Source organism: Trachypithecus francoisi, unplaced genomic scaffold (assembly GCF_009764315.1).
Source record: "Trachypithecus francoisi isolate TF-2019V2 unplaced genomic scaffold, Tfra_2.0 Lachesis_group5, whole genome shotgun sequence".
Taxonomy (NCBI): Eukaryota; Metazoa; Chordata; class Mammalia; order Primates; family Cercopithecidae; genus Trachypithecus; species Trachypithecus francoisi.
The window spans coordinates 16,737,087-16,759,734 of NW_022681470.1; the positions used below are offsets into that span (position 1 = coordinate 16,737,087).

Sequence of the window (22,648 nt, forward strand, 5' to 3'; positions counted from 1 at the left end):
AGTACCTTTCCTAGAGTGCTTCAAACACTAAGTGCCCAGGGCTAAAATTATTTTCTCTACACTCTGACTTTCTCAGGAATTGTGTAGACCTTTAATTGGCAAATGTTATTAAAAATGAAAAACCAGATTTCACATTTTCAGCTATCCAAACAGTATAACACATTGACTACGTAAGTGCTCAGTTAATGGAGGAAATGGTTTCAAATAAATTGCCCTGACTTTTTCCTCCCTTTGCCTCCTTACCCTTGAAGTGACCTGGATGGGGCAAATTCAGATAACAAAAATATTCGATGGCCAGAGCAGAGAGGGGAAGCCTCCAGCCTAAGCCAGGATTTGAACTTGAGTGTTGAAGACCTATGCTCTTCCCATGAAGTCACGTAGCTTCCAATCAATGTGTCCTCCTTGCTCCCCACTCATGCTTCACAACTCCAGGCTCAAGCAGGCACGGACCCTGTTTCAAGATTCCCTGCCTCTCGGGTGCCCTGTCAACTTCCAGAGCTCTGGCTTTAACTCGGTGCTGCACCCAGATTTGTAGCCTCTCGATGATTCTTAGCCAGCTTGCATCCTCTGTTCTGGGCCAACTTTGGGCTTCCACGCAGTTGGCTAATCATTCCAGATGTGCCTGCCTTGCTCAGTCCGGACTTACAACTCTGTCTCTTAACAACTTCAGCTCATAGACTACCATGATAGGAATTTCCATAAAGGATTTTCACAGCACAGATGTCTTTCTGCCTTTCAAAGGAAGCTTCTAAAGGTCAAAATGATAAGAAGTGGCAAATTGGCCTGGCAGACAAGAAAAGCATATTCAAAAGGTAATGAGGAATATCAAAAACAGGCACAAACGCTGCTGAGCTTTCAACCCTCGTTTGTAATGAGATTCCTACAAGCCCTCTAGTCATTCCCACCATCTCTCCTTTTTGTACTCCCCAGCTTGACAGCCAAGGCTCTAATTGCTACACTCAAGGAAAGTAAGACCCACTTGGCTACATTTGGCTTAAATGGATAAGAAAAATGCCGGCTGGGCACGGTGGCTCATGCCTGTCATCCCAATACTTTGGGAAACTGAGGCAAGAGGACTGTTTGAGCCCAGGAGTTCAAGAGCAGCCTGAGCAACATACTAAGACCTGATATCTACTAAAAATTAAAAAATTTAGCCAGACATGGGGGTCACGCCTGTAGTCCCAGCTACTTGGGAGGCTGAGATGGGAGAATCACCCAGGAGCTCAAGGCTGCAATGAGCTATGATTGCGCCACTGCCCTCCAATCCGGGCAACAGAGCAAGACCCTGTCTCAATGAAAAGAAAAATGCCATGATATTTCTTGAAGATCTTTCACCTGCTCACCTGTAGCTGCTGCTTTTCCTGAAGAAGCCAGTCTCGTCTTGTGATGGACACGTGCAAGCTGTCCTGAGCAGAGCGTTCCAACAGCCTCGGCTCCGTTCTGAGTGAGGCGTGGGTGTCATCTCCACTGGCCCTTAAAATGACACATACCTATTGGTACAGGTTTGGGGAAGCTGAAATCCTCATGTTGACAAGTATTTTAAGAGTAAGAAACTCCACCAAGTGGTCCCCATCTGTTCTCATACTTAGGAGGGTACTTACCTGCTTTTAGGATGAGCTCCTAAATGTAAGTTTCTACCTTAATTACAATCTCTTGGGGTTTTTTATTTTTCCCCTTAGTCAGAATACTATTATGGGACCTGCACTGTCCCATAAGGTAGCCCGTGGCCACATGTGACACATGGTTAGCCCAAATTAAAATGTGCTGAAAGTGTAAAACACACACCAGATTTTAAGGACTTAGTATGAAAATAAAGAGCACAAAATAACTCATTAGTAATATTTTTAAGTTCATTACATGTTGAGATAATATTTTGGTATATTGAATTGAATTAAATGTATTGTTAAAATTAATGTCACCTGTTTCTTATTCATTTGGGGGAAATATAACAAGATCTTTATTCAAATGATTAGGAGTGTTGAATTCACACTCACTATTTCTGAAATTCACCAGTTCCCCTGCCTTTACGGCATCCACCCTTCCTCTGCTCATTTAGAATCTTCCACTTTGCACTAATGTTTGAGTCACTAGTCAATGAGAAGGCTGTCACTGAGGGTTTCAGAAGATTTTCTCCCACAATCAGCTTTAATCACATAGAAATACACTTCTTGCAGAGCCCACATCACATTTTTTTTTTTTTTAATTCCCAGCACTTATCACAGAGTTGAACTTAATAAAATTAGGCCAAGAGTTCTAGAAAATGCATCTGAGCTCCTGGTAGCATTTCATCTAATTCCTGAAATTTTCAAATTTTCACTTGATTAACTTTCTTCTTAATCCTTTTTTTTTTTTTTTTTTTTTTTAAAGAGTGCCTCACTGCGACACCCAGGCTGGAGTGCAGTGGCGCAATCTTGGCTCACTGTAACCTCAGCTTCCTGGGTTCAGGCAATTCTCCTGCCTCAGCCTCCTGAGTAGCTGGTACTATAGGCATGTGCCACCATGCCCAGCTAATTTTTGTATTTTTAGTAGAGACAGGGTTTCACCATATTGGCAAGGCTGCTCTCGAATTCCTGACCTCAAGTGATCCTCCCTCCTCGTCCTCCCAAAGTGCTAGGATTACAGGCATGAGCCATCGCACCTGACCCTTAATCTTTTTTAATGTGGCTACTAGATCATTTAAAATTGTGTATATGGCTCACACTAGATTTTATTGGATAGCACTGCCTTGGATTATCCAAACAGGAGCAAATTCCAGAGCTGAACCTGATGGAGATTAAAAGGAGGGGTGACTGATTTGCAGATGCTTGGGTGTGAGCTTCTGAGAAAAGATTTGCTGAAAGGCTCTCAAAACCACTTAAAATCTGTTAGGTGTCTTCTCTTATCCTTGCCAGAGTTGACATATTTGGTAACAGTGATGCTGGTGCAAATGTGGCACAGGCTTGGGCCTTACATTGGTGAGCTGTCTTTACAGGACACTTGGTGGTATTTGTCACCAAAGAATAACAAATTCATCCTTAAAACATTCCATTTCCAGTGGAATGCAGGTGGGCAGAAAAACAATTTACCCTAAGCAAAACTACATCAACAATCCAAGGAAGCTATGTCTAAGAAAATACCACCAACTAAAACTAAAAGGCAAATGACAGGTTGGGAAAAATATATTGCTACACATATGGCAGAAAAAGGGTTAATACTGCTAATTTTTAAAAGTTCCATCAAATTATGAAGGAAAAGACAAGTGCACCAACCAGAAATTCCAAAAAAATGGAATACGGCTGAGCGTGGTGATGCACACCTGTAGTTCCAGCTACCTGGGAGGCTGAGGCAGAGAACTGCTTGAGCCTAGGAATTTGAGACCAACCTGGGCAACATAGCAAGATCCCCCACCTCAGAAATAAATGAAGCAAAACAAAACACAAAAAATGAATTGTAAAGTATTATGGGAAATGATTACCATCCAAAGATTTGTGTGTGTGTGGAGGGGAGGGTTGGAATCTAGCTCTGTTGCCCAGGCTGGAGTTCAGTGGCATGATCTTGGCTCACTGCAACCTCTGCCTCCCAGGTTCAAGCAATTCTCCTGCATCAGCCTCCCAAGTAGCTGGGACTACAGGCATGTACCGCCACACCCAGCTAATTTTTGTATTTTCAGTAGAGACGAGGTTTCACCTTGTTGGCCAGGATGGTCTCGATCTCCTGACCTCGTGATCCGCCCACCTCAGCCTCCCAAAGTGCTGGGATTACAGCCATGAGCCACCGCGCCCAGCCTCCAAAGATAGTTTTAAATTAAAATCCAAACAACATAAAACATCATCTTTCACCTAACAAACTGGCCTGTCAAATGTTTTCCCAAATGATAAGTCTTTGGTGAGAGTAGGGAATAAGAATGACACTTAAAATTAAATATAACTTGGGATTCTACATTCCCACATCTAAGTATTGATTGCCTGTAAATAATCATAGTTTGACATAAAGATTAGCTACAAAAATCAGGTGTTTTCTTAGTAGCCCAAGACATGCCCCAGCATCAGGACCTCTTGGCAATGCTAAGCAGCCACTAAAATTAGGTCACACAAAAAGATATATTGGTCTGGAAAATGTTCACTATTTATTGCTGTTTTCTCTAAAGCAGGTTTTATGGCAAAAAGTATAAAATGAACCATTGTAAAAATATTAATAACATGTATATAAAATAAAAGAAAAATATTCACCAAAATGCTATCAGCTCCTATCTCTGGGTGGTGGAATCACTTCTTTCCATTGATCTTTCTAAAGTTTCTCTAGTGAGCATGTATCATTTTTACAACCATAACATAAAATGTTTGCCAACACGAACTAAGTAGCTGCACTTTTGATTTAAATATTTTAATACACCCAATTAGTCTTGTAACTCCTGAACATGCCTGTGTTTTAAATAAAGCTCATCAATAACATCACCTTCAAGGTCACCTTCCCTTGCAGAGGAGCAGATATGTGTAGCTTCTGACACTTGGAGGCATAAACTCAGCATCCAAAAAGGCCAAATTAAACCTATCCCCTCCTTCTACGGAATCTCCCACACAGCTAGATCTTGTCTGCCACCTTTGTACTTATTTCAGGGCTCAGTGAGGAGAAGCGTGAAGCTGCATGTTCTTATTTATATATGAACAGGGTCGCACTGCCTCCGCATTTCTTAGAAAAGAAAATGAGTAACTGATCCTAATATATGTTGTGCTATGTTTGTCTCCTTTTACTCCTACCCCATTTCATTCATTCATTCAGAAAAAGAGAAAACATTACTGAGCTCGCCTGGTATGTACTATGGATTGCGCTTGGCTCTGAGGATACAATGGTAAACAGTTCTCGGTTCTTCCGTGGAGCAGGAGAGACAAATGCATTAACAGAAAAATTACAAGGCAATGAAGAAATGGGCAATGCAAGGCATGGACCAATGGCGGTAGACTTTAAAGCTGGGGGAGACTCTTCCCCCTTGCTGAATCTTAACTTGACACTTATAAAATAAGTAAACCAACCGACCATGGTGCAATGAAGCAGGCTTCATATTTTTAAAAACAATACTAGTAAATATGTCACCTCATCTTTTCGAAGTTAGAAAACAGCAGTTACAGAAAAAGGAACCTTGCTTTTGTTCCTATGTCTACCAAAAAGATCAGATTCTCTGAATAATCTTAAAGGTCACTTATTGTAACATACGATGCAATTTAGAAATCTATTCTTTGTTTTATGTGCTTAAAGGCAAATAACAGCAGTAGCAACAAAAATGTTTAAACTGATAATAATAAAATAAACTACTATGAATCGAGAACATACTGCACACCAGACGTCATCTTTTGATCACATTCGCTTCTCATTACAGACCTAAGATGAAGATGCTATTATGCCAGTTTTGCTGATGAGGAAACTGAGTCCCGGGGGGTCCGGGTCTAGCCCATGGCCACGTAGACAGCAGGAAGCAGAGTTTAGGAGTCAATGCGGATCAGGCTGAGTCCCAGGTTCCTGCTCTTTCCAGATATCACACGCCATTAGGTTCTCAGCAAGCCCAGGAACTTCCATCTCCCCTGTCTTCCAGTCACATCCACACACACCCATTATTTGAGTCCTCTTGCTGGCTACCAGCAGGGCAGTGCGATGCAGACAGTGCACAGCATATGGAGTTAGAGGCCACCCTTTGGGTCTCTAAGTCACGCTGTGTCACTGGACTTACCTAATCTCTCTGAACCTCACCTTCTTTGTTTTTAAAATGAGAATGACAGTGATGTGGATAACAAGAATGGCTTCCCTATGGAGTAAACTATGGGGAACACATTGATCTGACAAACGACCACTGAGCATCTACTGTGTACAGACCCCATCCTCACACTGGGGCTGTTTGGGGATGGAGACAGAACACCTCCATCCTCAAGAAGCTTGCTGTTGATCTCCCTAGCATCTCAATGTTTGCATCAGGAAAATGAACACTGTACTCATGTCCAAAGCACCCACTTTCTATACAGAGTAAGAAAGATGAAAAATGTGGGCCAGGCATGGTAGCATAAGCCTATAATCCCAGCACTTTGGGAGGCAGAGGCAGGAGAATCACTTCAGCCCAGGAGTTCTAGTCCAGCCTGGGCAAGACAGTGAGACCTTATCTTTACAAAAACATTAAAAATTAGGCACGGTGGCAAGTGCTTGTAGTCCTAGCTACTCAGGAGGCTGAAGTGGCAGGATAACTTGAGTCCAGGAGTTAGAGGCTGCAGTGAGCTATGATCATGCTGCTGCACACCAGCCTAGGCAACAGGGCAATCAATACCAAGAAAGAAAGGAAAGAAAGGAAAGGAGGGAAGGAAGGAAGGAAGGAAGGAAGGAAGGGAGGGGAGGGGGGAGGGAGGGAGGGAGGGAGGAAGGAAGGGAAGGAGAAGGGCAGGGGAAGGGAGGGGAGGGGAGGGGAAGGGAGGGGAGGGGAAGGGAGGGGAGGGGAGGGGAAAGGAAGGGAAGGGAAGGGGAAGAAAGAAAGAAAGAAAGAAAGAGAGGGAGGGAGGGAGGGAGGAAGGAAGGAAGGGAGGGAAGGGGAAGGGAGGGGAGGGGGGGGAGGGGAGGGGAAGGGAGAGGAGGGGAAGGGAGGGGAGGGGAGGGGAAGGGAGAGGAGGGGAAGGGAGGGGAGGGGAAGGGGAAGGGAGAGGAGGGGAAGGGAGGGGAGGGGAGGGGAAGGAGGGGGGGGAGGGGAAGGGAGAGGAGGGGAAGGGAGGGGAGGGGAGGGGAAGGGAGGAGGGGGGGAGGGAGGGAGGAGGGAGGGAAAGAAAAGAAAGAGAAAAAAAGAAAGGAAAGAAAGGAAAGGAGGGAAGGAAGGAAGGAAGGAAGGGAAGGGAAGGGGAAGAAAGAAAGAGAGAGAGAGAGAGAGAGAAAGAAAGAAAGAAAGAAAGAAAAGAAAAGAAAGAGGAAGAAAGAAAGAAAGAAAGAAAGAAAGAAAGAAAGAAAGAGAAAAAAAGAAAGGAAGAAGAAAGAAAGAAAGAGAGAGAGAGAGGGAGGGGGGAGGGAGGGAGGGAGGGAGGGAAGAAAGAAAGAGAGAGAGAAAAAAAGAAAAGAAAGAAAGAAAGAGAGAGAGAAAAAAAGAAAGGAAAGAAGAAAGAAAGAAAAGAAGAGAGAAAGAAAAACAGATAAAATGTGTCTGAGGATCTTTACATGTGTCAGAAGAAATGTCTGGAACAAAACCATCCTACGACCATCAGCTGCTGATGTCTGTGGGAACGAAACACACTTCCTGTTCTGGGCTGCAGAGGCTCAGCCTGTTTGCACAGTTCCTCGTTCCTGACTGTGAACCTGGAGGGAAGGGATTGAGCTCATCTCATGGTGAAGACCCCAATGCCCAGCGTTAAGAAGGGGCTTGGCAAATACTTACTGAATGATTCAATGAGTCTGTGTCCTAGAAAATCCAGAAGTCGTTTATATTCACTTTTCTATTGCATTGGATCATTTCTTTGCACTAATTTATTCCCCAATTTGCTCTGCTTATGCTAATATTACGAGTTTTTTGAATTTCCTAAATAGGTACCATCTGGGTCAGGATGACAGTCATTGAAGGAAATCAACACAGAATTGAAAATTAGCTACAGAGGAGCTGCAGGTGGTAACTGGGAATTCTCTATATTATCATTAATCACATTAATTACTTAATCCATAAGAAAATCCCCTGTGATTAACCAAAACTCCTCTCTCTGTCTCTCGGATTCTTACTCCAGGTAGAGAAAGGGATCCATAGACAGCTGAGTGATGGCCCCAGGACACACTGTAGCTCAGCAATGAAGCAAGAGACAGGCTTCCGTTTTTCAAATCTTCTGTCCTCTGAGTCAGGCTTCCCCTCCGTTCTGCAATGTTGTCCCCTTTACATTCAATAATTCTCAGTGTGTAATCCCTAATGTCACTGCAAATAAGCATCGCTGCTGTAAACTAATCAGTATGCAAAATGAACAAATCCCTCAGGGGGAAGAATTAAAAACATGCAGGGTGGAATGTTAGAACAGCACTCAGTGCCAACGGGGATTCAGGTGTCCAAGATCACACCCAGACCCACAGTTTCATACAGATCTCCATCGGCACCACCCCAGTACTGGAAAAATCTTGGCCTTTTCCATCAATAATTTAAAGGAGGATAAAATCCATTCATAAAATAAAATCGTACATCACAGAAAAAAAAATTAGCTGCAAATTGCACAGGAAAAATGGTTTCATTCCATTGACAACTTTTACCATGTGACTGTTGTGAATGTATATTTTCAGGAATATTGAAAAAAGAATGAAGAAATCGTCTAAGTGTCTGTGGTTCCTCTGCCAGCTTGTTAAGGGGTGCATGCCTGTGATGAGCCTACTTTGCCACCTCCTTCACAGCCCAGCACTCAGGCCCCCTGGGCCCTCTAGTGCCCTTGGCATTGCTGGAGAGGCCACCTTCAGAAGCCTTTGCAAGTGAGAATGTCGACGGGGCAAGAAGCCAGGGAATCCACCTGTGAGAAAATCCTGCACCAGAACTGCTCGTGACAGTGCTGTGGTTTATGCATCTTCACATGTAACGCAGGAGGTCCCTCTCTGAGACCCTAATGTTGTTAGAGTACCAAAAAAATTGCTTTGTGCCACTGCTGGAATCGCAGAATTGTAGTCTCAGAAAGGACCAGAACTATTAAGGCCAATGTTCTCATCGTCACAGTTAGAAAAACGTGGTCCTGAGGAAGCGCCACCTTTCAGATGACTATTTCTGGCAACAAGAGTTGGGTACAACTCTTCTGATTAAGGTTGCTAATTGCTGCTCCCTCCTGAAGACTATTCTATCAAATTGACGTCATATGATTTGTGTGTTCCATCTCTCCCTCTTTGAGAAGACGGTGATAAAGAATGAGTTTGGGCCAGTCATAGAACCAACGAAGTGCACTTTAAACCTAGAAATAGCTTGCTCATTCAATAAATGACGACCTAAATTACCAAAGCCATTCTGAGAGCACAAAAGAATACTGTAAAATTGCCAGAGACAATACAGGTAACTTGATCATTCTTCCATATATATATGATTTGGGTCTAAAAAGTAAGGAGCATGGAGAAGTCACATTCCTTGGGGAACTGACTTTCATTGTTTTATACAGTCTTATCCCACTCATAGAAATGACCGCCCTGCAAGAGAGACACATGAATATTCATTTGGGTTTATAATAGTTATGCCTGATGCCACTGGCCTCAGGACAGACTTCAGTTGAGTTTGAACAAAGAGGGTGATATGGAAGACCTTTATTTGGGAGCTTTTATTTATAATCCAGTAGTTCCAAAACAAGTTCTGAGAAGCCCTCTGTGGCTCGCCACTTATTTTCCCCTCTTGTCCTTTCTCCCTTCTTTTGCTGAGGCCATGACAAAGGGTCTGGAGTTGGTCTCCTGGGAGTGGGACACAGGGCATGCCACTGTCCCTTGTGGTTCCCCATCTCCTGATCTGATGTGGGGTTCAGAAATATATCCTTGTTTGTTGGTAATAACAAATTTTTTTTCTTTGCAATGGGATCTTGCTCTGTCAGCCAGGCTGGAGTGCAGTGGTGTAATGATAGGTTACTACAGCCCCAAACTCCTGAGTTCAAGCAATCCTCCTTACTTAGCTTTCCAGGTGGCTAGGACTACAGGCATGCACCATCGCATTTGGCTCGTTTATTATTATTTTTTTGTAGAGATGGGGTCCCACTATGTTGCCTAGGTTTGTCTCAAACTCTTGGTCTCAAGCAATCCTCCTGCCTCAGCCTCCCAAAAGAGCTGGGATTACAGGTGTGAGCCACCATGTCCAGCCAGTAATGATAATTTTTATGTTGTATCATAGCCATCTCATTTTATATCCTGGGTAAAATGTGTCTGTAACAGTTACTTTCTGGTCTCATACAGTGTATCTTGATTCCAATCTCAAGAGCTTAGAGCTGACCATCACTGAATTCTGTGACACTGAACGCTGTGTTAGTCCCTATATGAGAACCAAAGGGAAATAAAGAATCACATGTTTCAAAAGCAATCGAGGAGCAATTGGTCAGAGGAAGAATGACTCTGTCCAAAAGCATCACGGTGCTGCACAACATTCGTCTTCTCTGTTCCCATCTCAAAGGAATTATGCTAGTGGGAAATATGTGGACAGGTAAACTGAGGCTCTGCCTTGATAAGCCCCACTGGAAAACCATGATAGACCTTTGTTTTCAACTTTGTTATATTTTGTTTGCTTGAGTTTGACATTATCCACTGGGAAAAGGTCTTTGATAAAGGATGTTTTGTGTGCACATGCATACAAACACATACATGCACACACACAATTTTGGTTACAAAAAGGACCAGTTTTCATATACATATTGGTGAAGATCCAGTGGAAAAATGCACGGGGTGTATAGTTAGAGAAATGCAATGTATTCATGAGAAAATTATCATCCAAATGTGTGATGATAGTAGGCCAACTCTCTCTCTTAGGAGAAAGGAAAAATAACTTTCTTTTGATTGGGTGGAAGACACAGTAGGAACAGATGCCTCTCTCTTCTCTTCTGATCCCTATTGTCACAGGATATTGAGCTAGAATTTTCCTGTTGCTCCAGAGTTGGAAACTAAAGCTGAAGGACATAGACCTAAATGCCCTGCATTCTGAATCTCTAATGATGGAGTGGGGCGTCCTACCCCTGGGGCTGCTCAACCAACTGTTTCCTAAGAGGTTGAGTAGGCCGGGGCATTGAGTGAGGGCATTATCCATCCCCACCCCTCTTCACACAGGTTCTGAGAACACCTGTGCAGGCAGGCCAAGTAAACCTGTTGGGTGCCTGAGTGGAAAGCCGACAGTCAGCACGGTTCCCTGTTGTGGAGGGAATCTGAGGGAGGCTGAGGGATTGGGACACAGGGCACCCAAACTGTCTGCTGCAGCATTGTTTAAGCAACTCACTTCTGATGTGTCGCTGCCCCCTCAAGCAGGGATAAAGGAATTAGAGAGACCTAACGGGGCAGAGAGGGTCTACAATGGGGTGGCCTGAGCGTACACCATTTGTTGTGGCAAAGATACATGAACTTCCCACAGCAATCGAGAGGACATCACAAAAGTTATTCCTCCAACAAGTAAACCCATTGAGCCAGAGGACCCCACAGAAGAGGGGTCAAATGATTTGAGTACCTATATCTGCCCTCCTCAGAGGAACCTGGTTAACCCCTGAAGATAGTTAAAACTCTCTTGGCTGCTGGCAGGATCTGAACATATCAAGGGTGACCCAGGGTGCTCTTCTACACGAGTTCAGAGGATTAAACATTGTTTCTCAAAAGCTGACTTAAATTGTGATTTTTAAGAACAAAGTGACAACAAAAATAATAAAACACAAAGTATCTGATTGTATCTGGATGTTTACAGCTTCTTAAATCTTATCCTAAATTAAATTTTCTTAACCTGGGAACCAAAGACCCTCTAAGGAGTAAATGAATAACTCAGGAGAACTGTGAGTCTCCTGAAAATACACTCAATAGTTTGCATATATGTACATGTGTACACGTGGTTTTGCAACAGAGGAACTCCACAGCTTTCATCAGCTTCTCAAAATAAATAAACACTTGATCCCAAAAAGATTAACAGGCACTTATTTGCGTTATTAATTAGTATTTAAAACTGTTCATGTTGATACAACTATTTTATTTCTACAGGAAAGGCACCACTCATTCAAAAATATTATATTCCCCCCTTGACTCAGAGAGCCTGTGAGAGCAGTTTCTGTCCAGGCTCTGGTCTGTGTGGGCTTCAGCCTGCCACGGCGGCCCTCTGTTGGTCACTGTGAAAACTGCAGTGGGTAGCTAGCACACTGAAAGGCAGGTTTTAAAAAATTATTAGTGACTATGTAATTGTGTTAACATGTATTAGAAAAGTTTCAGAAAGTTAATTTCAACTCATTATTTTCTACTTATGGTAATAATAAGATGGGTAGATTTAGCAAAACAAAAGCCAAGATAAAACATAAATAACTGAAGTTTAGAAACCAGTGATCTAATTTAACCCCCTCATTTTCTGATGAGGGGAGTGGAGTTTGGAGAGGTTCAACAACTACACCGAGCCATATACAGCTGGTTGGTGGAAGAGAAAGGACCAGAAATGACCTCCTATCCAAGGTTCTATCAAGATTCTGTGCAACTCCTTCTTGCTGGCAATTTCAGAAGAAAAGCTGAAGGAGCATTTTCCTCTAGGGCATCTGAATCCCAATAAAGTGAAGTCAGTCTCTCTCTCTCTCTCTCTCTCTGTCTCTCTCTCGATATTCATATATACGTTTGTGAACCTATATATAGCTACACATGCATAAGTATCACATTCACACATTCAATGGATACAGATTATGGGCCAGACACTATTCTAGTCACTAAAAATATAAAGATAAATATAATACAGTCTTGTCCTCAAGGAGCTTATCATCTGTCAGAGTAAACAGATATTCAAGAAAACAGATGTATTTAAGACCTAAGCAGAAGTGAAGTTATTCAAGGCATGCTGTCATTCAAGGGGGAGGCAATGTGACTGATGAGCAGAGCTTTGCAAGGATATTAGTTTCACTAAGTCTGGAAGAATGGGCAATAATTGGTAACAACAATGGGGCATGAGCAAGATCATAGAATCTAGAAATATTCAGAAGCTGGGGGTAGCATATAATACTTCAGGAAGTGTCTATTGCAGATGCTGGTAATGTCTAGTTAAATGCTGGGCAGCTGGGCAGGGGCTGGATCGTGAAGACTTTTAATGTCATGCTAAGCAACATGAATTTTATCATGCAAGCAATGGGGAGCCATTGAGCATAATGTAATACTTCTATCATGGCCTTGTGGAAGATGAATGAGAGGCAGTAATAATGGAATCAGAAATACCAGCAAGGAGACCATTGCAATAATCCAGATTTAAAATGTTAAAGATCAGAATTAAGGCATGGATGTGCAGGTGAGACAAGTGAGTGGGAATGAGAGAGACAGACAGTGGACGCAACAGGACTTGGTAACCAATGACTGTGGGGAGGGATGGAAAGGGAGGACCCAGAGATACCTCAGAGTCCTTGCATGGGTAACTGGGTAAATGGCAGTGAAAGTCACTCAGACTGGGGATATAGGAGAAGGAACCAAATGGGAAGAACAATAGTAAATTTAGTTTAAAAGATAGTAAACTTAGTAAAAGACAAGGATAAAGAGATAGTAATTTTAAGGATAAAAAGATACTACATTTAGTAAAAATAAGGGAGATGTTCAATAGAAAACTGAATTGTGGATTGGAATTCTGGAGATAAATCAGGGCTAGAGATAGAAATTTGGGAAAAATTAGTACAGAAACAGTATCTGAAGCCTCAGAGTATTTGAGACCACCAAGAAAGAAGATACAAAGTGAGAAGAGAGGAAAAGCTAGAACAGAAGACAGAAGAACAACAATATTAAAGAGAAAGGGGCTGGGTATGGTGGCTCATGCCTGTAATCCCAACACTTCGGGAGCCCAAGGTGGGAGAATTGCTTGAGCCCAGGAGTTTGAGACCAGCCTGGCCAATAGAGTGAGACCCTGTTTCAAAAAAAAATGTAGAAGAAAGGGAGAGAAGGAGCTCATAAGACATTAAGCAGAATGGCCAGAAATGTAGCAGGAAGACCAGGAAGGGTGAAATCATGAAAGCCAATGGAAATGGGAGTTTTAAGACTGAATTTATTAAAAATTCTAGACACTGCCGTGATATATAGCAGAATAAGAATTGAAAAATGTCTTTTAAATTTAGGAAATAGTCATTGGTGATTTTGGTAGAGATTTGAGGAGTGAGAGAGATAGAAATCAGGTCACAGTGAGCTCAAAAAGTGAATGGAACATAAAAGCACAGTATACAGACTACTCCTGTGAGGAAAAGGAAAGAGGATGACAGCTCATAAAGTAAGCCAACAGTTAATATTGGCTTGATAAATGTTAAATAAAGACCTATACTTTTCTGGGGGCCTTAATAGGTCAAACCCCATAAAATGTTCGACAGGTTCAAACAGTCAAATGTAAGAGATGTCCTTATTGTGTAACCTAATATAATTAAGAATGCATGACACTGGCTTTTAGTTAATCATATTCTATCAAAAACTTAGGCATGACCACAATAAAAGCTCTCTGCTTACTCTCTGCTACGGTTTGGATCTGTGTCCCCACACATATCTCATGTCGAATTGTAATCCCCAGTATTGGAGGTGGGTCCTGGTGGGAGGTGATTGAATCATGGAGATGGATCTTTCATGAATGTTTAGCACCGTCCTCTGGTGTTCTCATTATAGAGTTCTCACAAGGTCTGGTCATTTAAAAGTGAGTAACACCTCCCATTTCTCTCCCTCTTGCTGTTCCAGCCATGTGATATGCTGGCTCCCCCTTCATCTTTTGCCATGATTGTAAGTTTCCTAAGGCCTCCCCAGAAGCCAAGCAGATGCCAGATCATGCTTCCTGTACATCCTGCAGAACTGTGAGCCAATGAAGCCTCTTTTCTTTATAAATTACCCAGTCTTGGATATTTCTTTATAGTAATGTAAAAATGGAAGAACACAGAAAATTGGTACCAAGAAGTGAGGAATTGCTATAAAGATACCTGAAAATGTGGAAATGGCTTTGGAATTGGGTAATGGGCTGAGGTTAGAAGAGTGTGGATGGCTCAGAAGAAGACAGGAAGATGAGGAAAAGTTTGGGAATGCCTAGAAACTGATTGAATGGTTATGACCAAAATGCTGGTAGTGAAATCAACAGTGAAAGCCAGTCTGATGAGGTCTCAGATGGAAATGAGAAACTTATTGGGAACTGGAGTAAAGATCAATTTTGTTATTGCTTAGCAAATAATTTGGCTGCATTGTGCCACTGCCCTAAGGAATATGTGGATCTCTGAACTTGAGGTAATGATTTAGGGTATCTGGTGGAAGAAATTTCTAAGCAGCAAAGCATTCACAATGTGGCCTGACTGTTTCTAACAACCTATTCTCATATGCATGAGCAAAGAAATGATCTAAAGTTGGAACTTACATTTAAAGGGGAAACAAAGCATAAAAGTTTGGAAAATTTGCAGCTTGGCCATGTGGTAGAAAAGAAAAGCCCATTTTCAGGGAGGAATTCAAGCAGGCTGCAAAAATTTGCATAAGTAAAAAGGAGCTCAGTGCTAATAGCCAAGACAATGGTGAAAAGGCCTCAGAGGCATTTGAGAGACCTTCATGGCAGCCCCTCCCCTCACAGGCTTGGAGGCCTAGGAGGACAGAATGGTTTCATGGCCCAGACCCAGGGCTCCACTGCTCTGCACAGGCTCAGGACGTTGCTCCCCACACTGCTGTCAGTTTTTCCAACTCCACCCATGGCTCAAAGGGGTCCAGATACACCTTGGACCATTGCTTCTGAGAGTGCAAGCCATAAGCCTTGGTAATTTCCACATGGTGTTAAGACTGAGGGTGCACAGAGTGCAAGAGTTGAGGTTTGGGAGTATCTGCCTAGGTTTCAGAGGATGTAGGGAAAAGCTTGGTTGTCTAGGCAGAAGTCTGCTGCAGGGCAGGACCCCTCATGGAGAACCACTACTAGGGTAATATGGAGGGGGAATGTGGGGATGGAGGCCCCACACAGAGTCCCCACTGGGGCACTGCCTAGTGGAGCTGTAAGAAGGGGGCTACCATCCTGCAGTGCCTGGAATAGTAGATCCAACTGGCAGCTTGCATCCTCAGCATGGAAAAGCTGCATGCACTCAACGCCAGCCTGTGAGAGCAGCTGCAGGGGCTGTACCCTGCAAAGCCACAGGGGTAGGGCTGCCCAAGGTCACAGGAGCCTACTCCTTGCACCAGTGTGCTCTGTATGTGAGACATGGAGTCAAAAAGAGATTATTTTGGAGCTTTAAGATTTAATTACTGCCCTTCTGGGCTTCAAATTGCATGGGGCCTATAGTCCCTTTCTTTTGGCCAATTTTTCTCTTTTGGAACAGGAGTATTGACTCAATGTCTACATCTTGGAAGTAACTAACTGTTTTTATATTTTACAAACTCTCACAGGCAGAAGGGACTAGCCTTGTCTCAGATGAGACTTTTGAACTTTTGAGTTAACACTGGAAATGAGTTAAGACTTTAGGGGACTACTGGGAATGGATGATTTTATTTTGCAATGTGAGAAAGACATGAGATTTGGGGAGAACATGGGTGGAATGATATGGTTTGGATCTGTGTCCCCACCCAAGTCTCATGTCAAATTGTAATCCCCAGTGTTGGAGGGCAAGGTCTAGTGGGAGATGACTGGATCATGGGGGTGGATACTTCATGAATGGTTTAGCACCATTCTCTGGCACTATTCTCTTGATAGACTTCTCATGATATCTCGTTGGTTAAAAGTGTGTGGCACCTCCCTCTTTTCTCTCTCTTGTTCCTACTCTGGCAATGCAATGTGTGTGCTCCCCTTTCACCTTCCACCATGATTGTAAGTTTCCTGAGGCCTCCCCAGAAGCTGAGCAGATGCTACCATCATGCTCCCTATACAGCCTGCAGAACCATGTGCCAATCAATCTTCTTTCATTTATAAATTACTCAGTCTCAGTTATTTCTTTATAGCAATGGACTAATACACTCTCCATCCAAATTGCAGGTAGGGCTAAAGAGACAATAATATAGCAGTCTTTGCCAGCCCAGACTTAAAAAGGCAGCACAGTGCACTGATTCAGGGCCAGGATGCAAGCCAGACAGTTGGGTTTGTGTCTCCCTCAGCACTCACCTGCTGGTTGGTCTGCCTAAGTTTGTTAGCTTCTCTTGGGCCTAGTTTCCTCATCCTAAAATTCAGGTATAGATGTAGATACAGATCTCTATACACATAGATATCAATATATAAAATACTATATATAAATATATGAAATATAAAATATATATATATTTAATACTATATATAATAAAATATATACAATAATAATACCCCTAGAATTGTCATGAACATTAAATGAGTTATTTAAATGAATGAATGAGCAAACTGTAGTCTATCCATACAATGGAGTATTATACAGCCTTGAAAGAAAGGAAATTCTGACATATGCTATCAGAATAATGAACACTGAAGACACTATGCTATGAGAAATGTCAGTCACAAAACAGCAAATATTGTATGTTTCCACTTGTATGAGGTACACAGAGTAGACAAATTCAGAGAAGTGGAAATTAGAATGTGATTGTCAGGGGCTGGAAGAGGGGAAGAGATGGGGATTTATTTCTTAATGGGTACAAAGTGTCACTTGGGGAAGAGGAAAAGGTTCTGGAGATGAATGGTGGTGATGATTGCACAACATTATGATGTATTTAATACCACTGAACTGTATACTTAATAATGGCTTAATCACTCAATCACCATCACTTAAGATGATGGATTTTATGTTATGTGTATTTTACCACAATTTTAAAAAATGGAAATAAGTTAAATGAGTAACTTCTAAAGCACTTAGTAACTGTTATGAAAGTGTTTGTTAAATAAATAGAAACATAATAAATTAGCTAAATTTATTGTGCCTCAATTTTTGTGCCCATTTTTATATGCTAAAAATCTCCCAAGACTGGAGTAGAGGACAAGAAATAACCCCAAAGATAAAAGAATGAGAGAATTACATAAAAAGTCAACTTGGGAGTGGCCTCATGTGTGAAAGAAAGAGGAACATGCAATGTTGCAATGATGTCTCAATGTCAGATTAGAAAAGAATAAAAATGGCAAGGTGAAATTTACTCCCTAATGAAGAGAACCATGAAAAAGTTCACTAAGCAAATAGTTACAATGAAGCACCTACCGGGTGCCATTCACTCTGCTACACGCTACTGGCAAAAGTGAGAAAATAATTGGCCTCACTGTGCAGGCAGGCTTTAGGGAGGAACCAAAATAAACTAAACGTATAATGCCATGTACACTTAATAGGAATAGGCCAGAAAATCTTGTGACTGTCAGGGCCAACTGGAAGTGGGAAATAAAGTGGAATTGTTATAGCCATGTAGATAACCAAGTAGAAAGAGACCTGAATTGTGATGAGGCTCATAGCATTCATAAAACACCTGTTCCCTCTCAGACCTTTACCTGGGGAGAGAGGGAACACACAGGTAGATGGAGCAGTGGTTCTCAGCCTTTTTAAGCATGCCAATATCTGGGAGCCACCCTTGCCTCCCACACCTAGACATTCTGACTTAGCTTGCCTGGGGTGGAGCCTGGACATTGGTAGGTTTTAAATCTTTCTAAGTTATTCAAACATGCAGCCAGGACTACAAGCCACTGGATTAGAAGCAGCAATTGCTCTCTATGTATTACTGATCTCAGAAGAGCCTTGGGTGACAGAAATAGCAAACGTTGCTCAGGAGCTGGAGGTAGAGTTAGGAGGAGGATGGATTTTCATTGCTTGGTCCGAGTGGACCATCTGTTTATCTTATAGGCTTAATATGATCACAGGACACCAAGCTGCCTCAACAAGAGGAAATTACCCCCACCTTCTTAGAAGGGTCGCTTCCCAAGAGATGCTTCAGACCTGGGATGCAGTTGCACTTGAGGAGGGTCTCCCTCTGTCAAGTAGCAGAAAAGTCTTCTTTCTAGAGAAGCATGACCCACACGGGTCATCCCTCACTCTGGAAGAATCCCCACCTTCTCAACCAACAAAGGGCCCTTCCCAGGAAAGGCAGCCGAGGGTCTCTACAGCTAAGCTCCTCCCAGCTCTTCGCTATGTGGGAGCTGAGAGGTAGGAAGAAACCTGAGGGGAAAATGGTGACAATGACAAGTACTCACTGCTGAGTGGCCCCATGGCGCAAGGCAGCCTGGACTTGTGCTGCCAGGTGACCCAGGAAGCTGCTAAGAGCTGGCTGCCTTGAAGGAAGCTGAAAGTGCAGGTTGATTTTCTCTTGTTCCAGGTCTTCTAATCTTTGTTGTAATGTCTCAGCTGGAAACCCAAAATGATGAGAGAGAGGAAAAAAGAACCATGAAATGCAAAATAGGTAACTCCAGTGTCTCTTAGCTCCAGTCGTAGTCAACCTTTGCCTTAATGACATCATGAGAAGGTTACTAGTTTTTAGACCAGCACTTTTATCTCTCAGTTGGTACTTCTAAGAATCTTCTTTGCACCAACAAGATGGCTCTCCTATCTTTTATTCTTTTAACTCTCAAAGATCATTATTGACATAGTGATATCATGGTCATAATTATGATCTTCACACAGAGGAATACTTAATTATTTTAAAAGCACAGTGAGCATTTTGGGGAAAAAACTGTAATTTTGGTGAGTTCTATATAATTACTTTTTAAAAAAAATCAGTGCCCAAGTTTTGAATTTAATATTTCCTCAGCAATTGCACATCCAGATAGAGCCAGTCATAGTTACTAAAGCCACAGAAGTGATGTTCGAATTCTACCATGCTATAGATGACTATACATCCACTTCTGTTGTAAAGTAGGGGTTCTATTATATTTTAATGACCTTAAGTCTCCTAGCACAAGGTATAAATATAGAATCCTTGTAATACAATTTTTTCTTAAAAAAATAAAAATAAAAATAAACTACAGATCATTTGAAAGAGTGATGTCAGCAGATGGTTGATTAGAGATGCCTGGAATTCTTCCTGCCCCCCTACCCAACCAAGAAAAGGACCAAGGCAACGAATAAACAGATAAGATTTGATTGGAGTGTTGAAGGGAGGGTGCTGGAGTACAGTGGGGGAGTGAAGATGCAACTGTGGTGAATGGCAGTCCAGAAAGGCAGCATGCAGGCACTCAGCCTCTGCAGCCCTGGATCCCCTGTTCAGATTGAATCTGCCTGGAGTCAGGAGGGACTTCTCATTGCATGGAAAAGATAAACAGAAGGACCTCATCAACCCCTGTTGACACAGCAAACACCTACAGTCCTTACAAAAGGAGAATCTCACAGTTCTTGCAAGCCCTGAGTCCAGTTTGGAGAGCTGCCAGGAATCTGCACAGGACAGCTGCATTGCTCCAGATTAGAAGCATAAGGTATATACTCCCTACCCCTATCCCACACCCTCTGTTGAACCTTTAAAGAATAATTAATACCAATTCTTCTTAAACTATTCCAGAAAATTAAAAGGCAAAGAATTCATCCTAACTCATTCTACTCATTGCTGACACCAAAATGAGACAAGGACACAACAAAGAAAACTACATGCCAACATCTCTGATGAAAAGAGACACAAAAATTCTCAACAGAATATCAGCAAACAGAACCAAACAACACATCAAAAAGATAATATACCATGATCAACTGGGATTTATCCCTGGAATGCAAAGTTGGTTCAAAATATGCAAATCAATAAACATGATACATCTCATCAATAGAATGAAGGGCAAAAATCACATGATCATCTCAAAAGAAGCAGAAAAAGTTTTTGATAAAATTCAACATCCCTTCATAATAAAAAAATTTCTCAACAAATTAGGTATAGAAAGTACCTCAATGTAATAAATAGCATGTATGACAAATACACAGTGAATATCTTACTGAATGGGGAAATGCTGAAAGCTTTTCCTCTAATAAATGGAACAGCACAAGAACGCCCAACTGTCACCACTCTTATTCAACATAGCACTGGAAGTGCTATTCAGAGCAATTAGATAAGAGAGAGAAATAAGAGACATTCAAATTGGAATGGGGGAAGTCAAATTGTCCCTATCTGCAGATTGCACACTCTTATATCTAGAAAAACCTAAAGACTCTAGCAATAAAACTCTTAGTACTGATAAATGAATTCAGTGAAGGTGCAGAATACAAAATTAATATACAAAACCAGTGGCATTTCTATACATGAACAATAAACTAGCTGAAAAAAGAAATTAATAAGGAAATTTCATTTACAATAACTACAAAAATATTAAAATACCTAGAAATAAATTTAACCAATAAAGTGAACGATCTCTACAAGGAAAACTACGAAACACTGATGAAAGAAATTGAAGAGGATGCAAGCAAATGGAAAGACAGCCCATGCTGACGGATTGTAAGAATTAATATTGTTACAATAACACTGCTCTCTCTATCAAAATATCAGTGACATTTCTCACAGAAATAGAAAAAAAAAATCCTAAAGTTTGTATGGAACCACAAAAGACCCCAAATAACCAAAGTAATCATAAGCAAAAAGAACAACACTGAAGATATCACACTACCAGACCTCAAAATATACTACAAAGCTGGGATAACCAAAACAACATGGTACTGGCATAAAATTAGATACACAGACCAATGAAACAGTATTAAGAATCCAGAAATTAATCCACATATATACTGCTAACTGATTTTTGACAAAGGTCCCAAGAACACTAATTGGGGAAAAGAAGGTTTCTTCAATAAAAGGTGCTGGGAAAATTGGATATCCATATGCAGATGGATGAAACTAGACTCCTGCCTCTCACCTTATAAGAAAATCAACTCTAAATGGATCAAAGACCTAAATGTAAGACCCAAAATGATAAAACTATGAGAAAAAAACAGAGTACATGAGTCTGGGAAAATATTTTATGAATAAGATTTTAAAAGCACAGACGACAATAGCAAAACTAAACAAGTGAAATTTTTTCAAATTAAAAATCTTCTGCATAGCAAAGAAAAAAATCAACAAGGCCAGGCCCAATGGCTCACACCTGTAATCCCAGCACTTTGGGAGGCTAAGTGAGGAGGATCACTTGAACCCAGGAGTTTAAGACCAGCCTGGGAAACATGGTGAAACCCCATCTCCACACAAAACACAAAAATTAGCCAGGCATGATGGTGTATGGCTGTAGTCCCAGCTACTCAGGAGGCTGAGGTGGGAGGATCACCTGAGTCTGGGAAAGTCGAGGCTGCAGTGATCTGTGATCATGCCACTGCACTCCAGCCTGGGGAACAGAGTGAGACTCTTTCTCAAAAAAATAAAAGAAAGAAACAATCAACAGAGTGAAAAGACAACCTACAGAATGGGAGAAAATGTTTGCAAACTACCCATCCAACAGGAGATTACTATCTAGAATATACAAGGAACTGAATCATCTCAACAAAAGAAAACAATCTAATATAAAAATGGGCAAATAATCTGAACAGACATTTCTCAAAAGAAGGCATAAAAATGGCCAAAAATATATTTTTTAAAGCTCAGCATCACTAATCATCAGGTATATGCAAATCAAAATCACAATGAAGTATCATCTCACCCCGGTTAGGATGGCTATTATCAAAAAGACAAAAATAAATAAATAACAAATACTTGTGAGGATGTGAAGGAAAAGGAACTCTTATACACTGTTGGTGGGAATGTAAACCAGTACAGCCACTATGGAGAACAGTATGGATGTTCCTCAAGAAACTACAAATACAACAACCATATGATCCAGCAATCCCACTACTGGATATTTATCCAAAAGAAAGGAAATCAGCATCTCAAAGAGACATCTACACCCCCATGTTCTTGCAGCACTACTCATAATAGTCAAGATATGGAATCAATGTAAGTATCTAGCAACAAACGAATGGATAAAGCAAATGTGGTATATATCCACAATGAAATACTATTCAGTCATTAAGAACGAAATCCTGTCATTCTTGGCAACATGGATGGAACTGAAAGACACTATGTTAAGTGAAATAAGACAGGAACAGAAAGTTAAACATGTTTTCGCTCATATGTGGAAGCTAAAATGAGTTTGTTTTAATCCATTTTGCAT

At 41.6% G+C, this 22,648-nt stretch overlaps 1 protein-coding gene across 8 annotated transcripts in view; it reads right to left on the reverse strand.

Annotated features, from left to right (window-relative positions):
- DISC1 (DISC1 scaffold protein) overlaps window positions 1-22,648 on the reverse strand; it is a 397,938-nt gene that overhangs the window by 250,951 nt on the left and 124,339 nt on the right. For 7 of the 8 annotated variants that reach the window (XR_004434336.1, XR_004434335.1, XM_033199716.1 and 4 more), the window contains exons 4-5: window positions 18,734-18,884; window positions 1,344-1,473 (exon numbers count right to left, since the gene is read on the reverse strand). Coding sequence is in view for 6 of the 8 variants with exons in the window: in XM_033199716.1 (XP_033055607.1) it covers window positions 1,344-1,473; window positions 18,734-18,884 (281 nt within the window). In the remaining 2 variants the exon portion in view is untranslated. Of the gene's footprint in view, window positions 1-1,343; window positions 1,474-18,733; window positions 18,885-22,648 lie in introns of those variants that run through there. The other variant, XM_033199718.1, reaches the window with a different exon arrangement.